Here is a 10,000-nt window from a genome sequence, read left to right on the forward strand (position 1 = left end):
TTAACCATAATCATATGGGTAGAGCAGTCAACATCTTGTGTTGTTCAGACAGTAGTTTTGCAGAGAGGGAGAGAGAATGAGGTCTTTTCATTCTCAGCACAGGGAGGCCTATGTGTGTCGAATTTTGGTGTAGGGTGATTTGGTTTTAATTTTGGTTGCAAGTGAGAGAAAGAGAGCCCCTAGTGCAGTGTTAGGTTCCTAGTGTGTGTGTGTGTGTGTGTCTGTGTGCGTGTGTGCGTGTGTGCATGTGTGCGTGTGTGCACATATGCATGTGTGTGATGCTAGTTCGGTAGCGATCGGTTCTCTGCACCACAGTGTTCCAAACTATCAAACTGAACTCTCTCACTCCTTCTCCTTCCTTCCCTCGCTCTCTGTCTCTGTCTCTAATCTGGTTTTATCTCTCTGTCTCTGGTTCTACTTTCTTTCAACGTTTAATCAGTCGGTAAACAGGCATGCATATCAATGTGAAATGGGATTCTACCACAGAGCGCTAGAGCTGAGGAGAGTGTGAGATGGGAGAGGGGGGAAGGGAAGACAGGAGAGAGAGGGAGAGAGAGAGAGAGAGAGAGAGAGAGAGAGAGAGAGAGAGAGAGAGAGAGAGAGAGAGAGAGAGAGAGAGAGAGAGAGCGAAAGAGACAGAGCGTGGTTTTGCAGTTTGCACTAAAGAGAATGATTAATCCCAGCCTTTGATTCCGCACACATCTAAAGGGTTTTCTGTGTGTGTGTGTGTGTGTGTGTGTATCTGCATGTGCATGGGTTTGTGTGTGTGTGTGTGTGTGTGTGTGTGTGCACTTGCCTCTGTGTGCGTGTGCGTGTCGAATAGGCAGTATGTGCATATCTGTGGGAGTAAAGAATGAGTAATAGAGGTGGCCGCGAACATTATTTGTCTATTTTTACACTCCCACTCCAACCAGAACCTTACCTCCGCCAGACCACTTACAGTACCTCCAACCTCTCAACCTGACACACACATCCTGACGCAACAGCCTCTCTCTCCTCCTCCGCCCCCCCCCCCCCACCATCACTACTACAGTTAACACGCCAGAAACCCTCATACTGTATAGGTTATGTAACCGAACCGAAGCGCTCTACGCTAGCTTAAAGCTGCGTCACACTGCGTGTTCCCAGTACGCTGATTACACCACTCCAGCAGCCTCCCCCAGCCTCCCCCGGCCCCCCCATAGCCGCTGACAGGCATGTCTTTAACACCATGTCCCTCGGCAGCAGTTGTCATCCTCATGGCAGATGATCCAGCGGGGCATCCACCCCCCCAAACACCCCCACTACTCCCCCACCCCCCCTCCCACATACACACACACACACACCTATCCTCCTCTCCTCTCCTCTTCCCAGTAAGGAGCCACATTCCCCTGACACAGCCCTGTCCTGCTGCTGTATTGATCTCTCTCTCTCTGGCAGGGGAGGACAGAATAATTGGAGGAGCTTCCGACGGGAGGGGAGCGGACAGGCGTCAGATTTAGGACTGCGTTTCTCTCTCTCTCTCTCTCCCTCTCTCTGTCTCTCTCTCTCTCCTTCTCTCGCTCTCTCTCCGTCTCTCTCTTATACACAGACAAAAGTTGAAATCCCTTTCTTACTTACCTTACTTACTGTCCCCCTCCCAATATATACACACACACACACACACACACACACACATGGCCTTCTTCATAGAAACCCCATCCATCACACAGAACAGAAGACGTCCTGGTGTGCAAGTGGTTTTGTGTACTGTATGTATACTGATGTTATTAGGTTGATGTTTGGAATGTCATGGTGAGGATGAACCGTCTGTCTGTCTGTCTGTCTGTAAGCCTGCTGTTCACCAAGGTGAAGCTGGAGGAGGCTCTCTTCGGTCCAGGGGTGGCACTCCAGAGCTGTGAGGACATGCTGCAGCTGTGGCAGAGTCGCTACGACTCCGCCCGCACCAGGTGTGTGTGTGTGTGCGTGTGTGTGTGTGTGTGTGTATCAACTAACCATTGATATACATCCACTGTATATCTAGATCCTGCTAACTATTGACCGATACAAATTGATTCCAGAGAGAAGAGGACTACATAATAATGGATAATAATATAAATAATAATAATAATAGAAACCAAAATCTCAGTCTAAAAACGGTCTGATTGAACAGTAAAAATAGTCTGATTGAACAGTAAAAACTGTCTGATTTCACACGGGGTTTCAATGAAGAAATAATACTTTCGGCACCAGCCAAAGTGCCCTGTAGTTCTCTCCACGGCCACACGGTGTGAGAACACAGCTTCAGAGCGTCTTTGCAGGATCTCTCCCCCGGGACCGACTCTGCTCGGTGCATTCATGTATGTGGCGTTGTCGGCAGGAGCTGCAGCCTGTAGAGGATGTTGTTTATTGATTAGCTGTGCTGTGCCCTTTGTTCCAGCGAGGGGGATGACAGCAGCAGCGTGCCCCCTGCAGAGCCAGCGCCTCTCAGCCGCAAGCCCAGCCTCCTCCACCTCCACCTCACCCTGCCAGACTTCCAGGAGACAGAGACTGGTACATCTACTCTACTACCCCCCACACATGTCTTCATTAGGATTAGGATTATGATGACCATTATGATGACCATTATGATGACCATTATGATGACCATTATGATGATGATGATTTATTATTATATAATTACCAATAATAATAATAATTCATAATTATAATGTTCTTATGATTAGGTGACTACATCATGTCTGTTCCCTGGTCAGGTTCTCAGAGCGGCATGTCTCTCGCCACGTCTCGTCTGGAGCAGGCCATGTCAGAGCTGTCGGGCACAGGCTCCGCCCACAGGCACGGCCCCGCCTACATCTGGACCACCCTGGAGCGCATCTGGCTGCAAGCAGGTACCAGAGCACTGGATAGACTCTACTGGATAGACTCTACTGGATAGACTCTACTGGATAGACTCTACTGGATAGACTCTCTGAACTAGACATAGTCTTACTGTATAGACTCTGAACTAGACATAGTCTTACTGTATAGACTCTGAACTAGACATAGTCTTACTGTATAGACTCTCTCTGAACTAGACATAGTCTTACTGTATAGACTCTGAACTAGACATAGTCTTACTGTATAGACTCTCTGAACTAGACATAGTCTTACTGTATAGACTCTCTGAACTAGACATAGTCTTACTGTATAGACTCTGAACTAGACATAGTCTTACTGTATAGACTCTGAACTAGACATAGTCTTACTGTATAGACTCTCTCTGAACTAGACATAGTCTTACTGTATAGACTCTGAACTAGACATAGTCTTACTGTATAGACTCTCTGAACTAGACATAGTCTTACTGTATAGACTCTGAACTAGACATAGTCTTACTGTATAGACTCTGAACTAGACATAGTCATACTGTATAGATTCTCTGAACTAGACAGTCTTACTGTATAGACTCTGAACTAGACATAGTCTTACTGTATAGACTCTCTCTGAACTAGACATAGTCTTACTGTATAGACTCTGAACTAGACATAGTCTTACTGTATAGACTCTCTGAACTAGACATAGTCTTACTGTATAGACTCTCTCTGAACTAGACATAGTCTTACTGTATAGACTCTGAACTAGACATAGTCTTACTGTATAGACTCTGAACTAGACATAGTCTTACTGTATAGACTCTCTGAACTAGACATAGTCTTACTGTATAGACTCTGAACTAGACATAGTCTTACTGTATAGACTCTCTCTGAACTAGACATAGTCTTACTGTATAGACTCTGAACTAGACATAGTCTTACTGTATAGACTCTCTGAACTAGACATAGTCTTACTGTATAGACTCTCTGAACCAGACATAGTCTTACTGTATAGACTCTGAACTAGACATAGTCTTACTGTATAGACTCTCTAAACATAGTTAATCAACAGAAGCTTTGGGACCCTCAGACATTTCCCTGCTGAAGCCTTAAACGGCCTTACACACCAGAACAACAGTGAAGCTTGTAGTTCAGTGTCCATCGTCGCTGCCAATCACGTCAATGTACAGTAAACTCACATGTACAGTATATCACCCCCAGCCAAATGTAGTGTGTGTATGTATATATGTGTGTGTGTGTGTGTGTGTGTGTGTGTGTGAGATCTGGGGTGTGTCCCCTCTCCCAGGATTCTGAGTCTGGGCAGTCGTGCCCTTGCAGTCCTCTCTCCAGCATTCCTCCTGTCACGGGTCACTTCCTGCCTGCAATCTCACATCCTGATCGTCCAGCGAACACAGCAGCACAGCTCCTCAGGCTAGGACAGGACAGAGCCACCCTGCATGACCTCCACACACACACACACACACACACACACACACACACACACACACACACACACACACAGTGATGCTAGTTTTATTAAGACTCTTGCCAGTGGATGAGTTTCTCATGGTTGACCTGTCACTCCAGTGTCCACTCTTCCTCAGGGACAGAGCTCTCTTCATGTCCAGCCCTCTATTGGTCAGGGTTAGGCCGGAGGGCGGGACCAGTGGGCAGTCTGCTGTCCAGGCTGTGATTGGTCAGTGTGGTGGCTGTGGGGGGGGAGGGGGGGGGGGGCAGCCTGGGGTTTGTCTTGAGCCACAGCAGAAGCAGCAGCAGCATGCAATGCCCTTATTAGGGCAAGAGTCTCATTATTTCCCAGGCACTAAATTCTGTCCCTGTGTGTGTGTGTTTGTGTGTGTGTGTGTGTGTGTTTGTGTGTGTGTGTGTGTGTGTGTGTGTGTGCGTGTGTGCGGGCGTATGTGCAGTATCACACTTAAAATGATGAAATGCCTAACCTGTTGAATAAGATCATATCAAATAGGGTGAGTCATGTCCAATAGAAATGGCCTTGCAACTGATGATATTAGATGTCATCTTAACTCTACGTGCACTAGCTCTTGATGCTATCATGCTCTTTCTCTCTCTCTGTCTCTCTCTCTCTCTCTCTCTGTCGGTCTCTCTCTCTCTCTGTCTCTTTATGTCTCTCTCTCTCTCTCTCTCTCTCTGTCTCTCTCTCTCTCTGCCTCTTTCTGTCTCTTTTTCTGCCTCTCTGTCTCTTTCTGTCTCTCTCTCTCTCTGTCTCTTTCTGTCTCTCTCTCTGTCTCTCTCTCTGTCTCTCTCTGTCTCTTTCTGTCTCTCTTTCTGTCTCCCTTTCTGTCTCTCTCTGTCTCTCTTTCTGTCTCTCTCTGTGTCTCGACATAACCGAATAAATAGAATTATGGTTACAAACACTTCATAGACTTTCATTTCTTCTTCATAAACTTCACACTCTCTCTCTCTCTCTCTCAAATATTATTAATGATGTATAATATTATTAATGATGTATAATACTAACGATGAACATTGTTCCTCTCTCTCTCTCTCTTCTCTGTGGTGTAGGGGAGCTGTTCATGGTGGAGGGCCGTGTGAAGGAGGCCCAGTTCTGTGTGGCCGAGGCGGGGGCTCTCTTCCCCACCTCCCCCAGCGTGCTGCTCCTGAGGGGGAGGCTGGCCGAGCTGCGGGGGAACCTGGATGAAGCCAAGACCTCCTACGACGAGGCGCTGGCCATACACCCCCGGGGACACCGCATACTAGTACACCTGGTGAGGCACACACACACGCACACACAAACACACATGTATGCAAAACACACACACACACACACACACACACACACACATGTATGCAAAACACACACACACACATGCATACACACACTGAATCTGTGACATACTAGTGCATATGTCTTGTCAAATCCCAGATGTCCATTACTTCAGCAGTGGTGTGACAGAAAGCCTTGGGAAGTGCAGACACATGAGCTCCTATTAGTTTAATCAGACATGGGTAGGAGTGTGCTGATCGTGTGCTACATGACACAGTTTGACAGAGAGCCCGTACTCCTGGAGCTGGGATTTCTTGCCATTCATCATCTGGTGCCATGGACGTCGGGACAAAGAGTCTTCGTCGAGGTTTTGCCGGCCTGGTCTATACTTAAGGCTGTTACTTACTTACTTACTTGAGGAATGCTTCCTGAGCAACGACTCCAGGCGGATGTGGCAGGGGGTTCAGCACATGACAAACTTCAGAGCCAACAGGCTCACAGCCGCAGAGGACGACCCCCTGCTGGCGGAAAAGCTGAACTCCTTCTACGCCCGGTTCGACGAGGGGGGAACGGAGGTAACCACAACACAAACAACAAAAATCTGAGATCCAGCCCCTGCTCATCGACGGAGAGAGCGTGGAGAGAGTCTCAACCCTCCGATTCCTGGGGGTGCACATACAGGATGACCTGCCCTGGAAGAACAACACAGCAGCCACCATCAAGAAGGCACAACAGCGGCTCTACTTCCTGAGAGTCCTCAGGAAGGAACACAACAAGCAGGAGATACTGGTGGCCTTCTACCGCGGCGTAGTGGAGAGCATCCTCACCTACTGCATCTGCAACTGGTTCTCCAGCTGCACAGCCGCAGAGAGAAATGCGCTACAGAGAGTCGTGAGAACAGCCCAGAAGATCACCGGCGCCCCCCTCCCCTCTCTGGAAGAGCTGTACAACACACGCTGTCTCAGGAAGGCCTCCAAGATCTCCAGAGACCCAACCCACCCTGGGTACGAACACTTTGCCCGGCTGCCCTCGAAAAGGCGGTACAGGACCATGGCCGCAAGGACAAACAGACTGAAGCTCAGCTTCTACCCCAGGGCCATCCAGGCCCTGAACACAGCAAAGACCTAGGTTCTGGGCCCTTGATGGATTGATGGCAGCTGCTGGATTGAAAAAATCAGGTGTAGTGCTGAGGCACAAATGTGTACATTTCAAGCCTGCAAAACTGCGACACTTTAAATGAATGTGCAATAACACTATGTGCAATATGACAACCCTAGTCGTCTTATCTGTACAGTATAGTATAGTGGATAGTGTACATAGCCTTTATTTATGTAAACCAGCTCCTTTCCCTTCTTTTTTTTTTTTTCTTTTTTTTTTCTTTCCTAGCACCAGGGGAGCCACCCCTCCCAAATGTCGTTGTATAGCAATGACAATAAAGACCATTCATTCATTCATTCATTTATCTGATGAAAACATAGCCTTAAAATCATCCATTGACTTGCCCTCCTGATCCAACAGTAAGTTACAACAGCTTTGTACGGAAAGCGTCCTTTTCTGGAGCATGTGTCTCGAGGTCTTTCAATACATGCACAGTCCATGGCCCAGCTTCTCCTTCAATACAGTATACTGGATTAAATCAATAGTAGTCTCCACTAATATGAACAACTGTGTACCAGTGGAATCCCCACGGCGAATCTTGCTACGACCTTCACTGTGCTTAAGACCTCAGCAATGGTCTCCTTACTTGTCTCTATCCAGTCTATACTAGTCTCTATCTAGTCTATACTAGTCTCTATCTAGTCTATACTCGTCTCTATCTAGTCTATACTAGTCTCTATCTAGTCTATACTAGTCTCTATGGGCACATTTCCCAGTAGTAGGCCAGTAGAGAGACTGACATTCTCCTGCTGGGCCCAGTCTACAGCCTGAGACAAATCCATTGTCTTGGTAAACTGTTATATTATTGACTGGTTCTGATTAAATAAAGATTTCATGGTAAAACCTAAAGAAATCTATAATTGCATAAGGGGTTCACATACTTGTATATATATACATGTATATATATATACTGTATATATATATATATATATATATATATATATGTGTATTTCTCTTAGGAACAGTACACCTCAGAGCACATCTAAAAGCATAGCGCCTCTCTAGATAAAAGGAAATTGTCCAATCATTGTATCCTCAAAGAGCCCCAGGCCAGATTCTCTCTCTCTTTCTCTCTAGATCTCTGTCACTCCAGCTCTCTTTTCTTATCTCTCTGCTGTTCATTCCCTCTCACCCCTCTCATCTCTCAGCTGATCATCCTACTGCCCCCCCCCCCCCCCCCCCCCCATGAGTCTCACCCGTCTCTGCTCATCCAGTGGATTAACCACAGCAGCTCTGACCCTTGACCTTTCGCTGTTGTCATGGTGAAAAGATTGGAGAGGGATATTCCTGAAGTCCTGAAGACTGCTAACCACCACACATACGCCCATGTGGTCTCCATAGTAACCATAGATTGGCTTTGTACGTGCTTCTTTGGCTTGTGTGACTACATAAGGCCAGTGTATATCTCTTCGGTATGTGCGTGTGTGTGTGTGTGTGTGTGTGTGCGTGTGTATGTGCGTGTGTGTGTGCGTGTGTGTGTGTGTGTGTATGTGTGTGTGTGTGTGTGTGTGATAAAGCACACAATCCTCAAGGGGGTGAGAGAGGTGCTCCTCTCCTCCATATTTGGCCAGTGGGAATACCAATCCCATGGGGTGAAAAGTTAAAACGTAGCCAGCTGGCACTGTCCCAGTGGGGCCTCTCCTCAGAAAGGACAGATGTGTCTGTGTGTGTGTGTGTGTGTGTGTGTGTGTGCATATAGCCTGTGTCCCGTGCATGTGTGTATGATGTATGTGCGTGTGATAGAGAACAGCATGTTATTTGAAACATAGGAGTGGTAGAACAGATCCTGTAGCGTATGACCAATCCCTGACCTGGTAGCTATTTCTAGCTTGGATCCAGGCTTTTAGACACAGTATGTGTGTGGGTGAGGTTCGCACGGCCGTCTCTCTGCCTGTAGCTGTGTGTGAGGTGAGCCATCCCAACTCCTAATCTCTGAGACGGATTTGGACTCAAGGTCCAAACAAACAGTGCCGCAAAGTTTATTAGTTTATGAGTGTATTTATTACTGGGTTAGTTATAGTATTATGGATTATTACTTACTTACTCATCCAGTGTTGACGGTGTGTTTATCGGTCCTCGTCTGTACTCACCACCTCACCAGTCACAGGAAGAAGAGACGGGCAGTTATGCGTAAGGCACACACGTGTGGGGGAACGGTGCACCACTTTTTCCACGTTTTAAGGGAAAATGTGTGTGTGTGTGTGGGTGCGTGTGTGTGTGTGTGTGTGTGTGTGAGAGTGTGAGTGTGTGTGTGTGTGTGAGAGTGTGAGTGTGAGTGTGTGTGTGTGTGTGTGTGTGTGTGTGTGTGTGTGTGTGTGTGTGTGTGTGTGTGTGATATGAGAGACAGTGTGAGTGAGTCATCGCCGTGGCCAGCTGGTTGGGGTATTTTTGGATAGAGGGGCTGGCTGGGCTGGCTGGGCTGGGCTGGGCTGGGCTGGGCTGGCTGGACTAGCCTGCTCTCCTCTCCTCCTGGCTGGACTCTCCTTCTGGCTGGACTCTCCTTCTGGCTGGACTCTCCTCCTGGCTGTCCTCTCCTCCTGGCTGTCCTCTCCTCCTGGCTGTCCTCCTCCTGGCTGTCCTCTCCTCCTGGCTCTCCTCTCCTCCTGGCTGTACTCTCCTCCTGGCTGTACTCTCCTCCTGGCTGTGGTGTTAAATGATTCTAACCACTCTCAACATCCTCCACATCCCGTCACCTCCGCTTCTAGGGCTGAGGCTGTGAGTCACACACAGACACACACATACACACACACGCATGCACGCACACACACGCATGCACGCACACACACATACACACACACGCATGCACACACACACAGACACACGCTAAGCATGCACGCACACACACATACATGCAAGCATGCACGCACACAAACACACACATGCACGCACACATATACACACACACACACACACACAAACACAGGCCTCTTCACACATAAGGACCCACTCTATCCCTCCTCAAACACATACTGCCTGTCTCTCTATGATCCTCTCTATCTCAATATCATTCAATTCAGTTGGCTTCAAGAAATCACAAACAACAAACAATCATACAATATATATGTTACGGTACATGTGGGAATACGGTACATGTGGGAAAACTAGGGTTAGGGTTAGGTGCTACGTCGACTTGGTACATGCTGGCATGTCTAACCCTAACCGTAATCCTAACCCTAACCATAACCCTACCCCTAACCCCAACCCTAACCTTAACCCTAGCACCGTAGCACCTAACCCTAACCCTAGTTTTCCCACATGTACCGCATTCCCACATGTACCGTAACATATA

The 10,000-nt window shown here is 47.7% G+C and overlaps 1 protein-coding gene across 4 annotated transcripts in view; it reads left to right on the forward strand.

Moving 5' to 3' along the window:
* ttc7a (tetratricopeptide repeat domain 7A) overlaps positions 1–10,000 on the forward strand; it is a gene marked incomplete at its 5' end in the record, with an annotated part of 50,209 nt that overhangs the window by 31,896 nt on the left and 8,313 nt on the right. For 2 of the 4 annotated variants that reach the window (XM_080534278.1, XM_080534276.1), the window contains 4 exons: positions 1,812–1,928; positions 2,399–2,511; positions 2,685–2,849; positions 5,352–5,554. In XM_080534278.1, coding sequence (XP_080390404.1) covers positions 1,812–1,928; positions 2,399–2,511; positions 2,685–2,849; positions 5,352–5,554 — 598 coding nt within the window. The remainder of the gene's footprint in view (positions 1–1,811; positions 1,929–2,398; positions 2,512–2,684; positions 2,850–5,351; positions 5,555–10,000) is intronic. The other 2 variants (XM_080534279.1, XM_080534277.1) reach the window with 2 other exon arrangements.

This window comes from Nansenia antarctica (assembly GCF_963989245.1).
Source record: "Nansenia antarctica genome assembly, chromosome: 1".
In the NCBI taxonomy this organism is placed as follows: Eukaryota; Metazoa; Chordata; class Actinopteri; order Argentiniformes; family Microstomatidae; genus Nansenia; species Nansenia antarctica.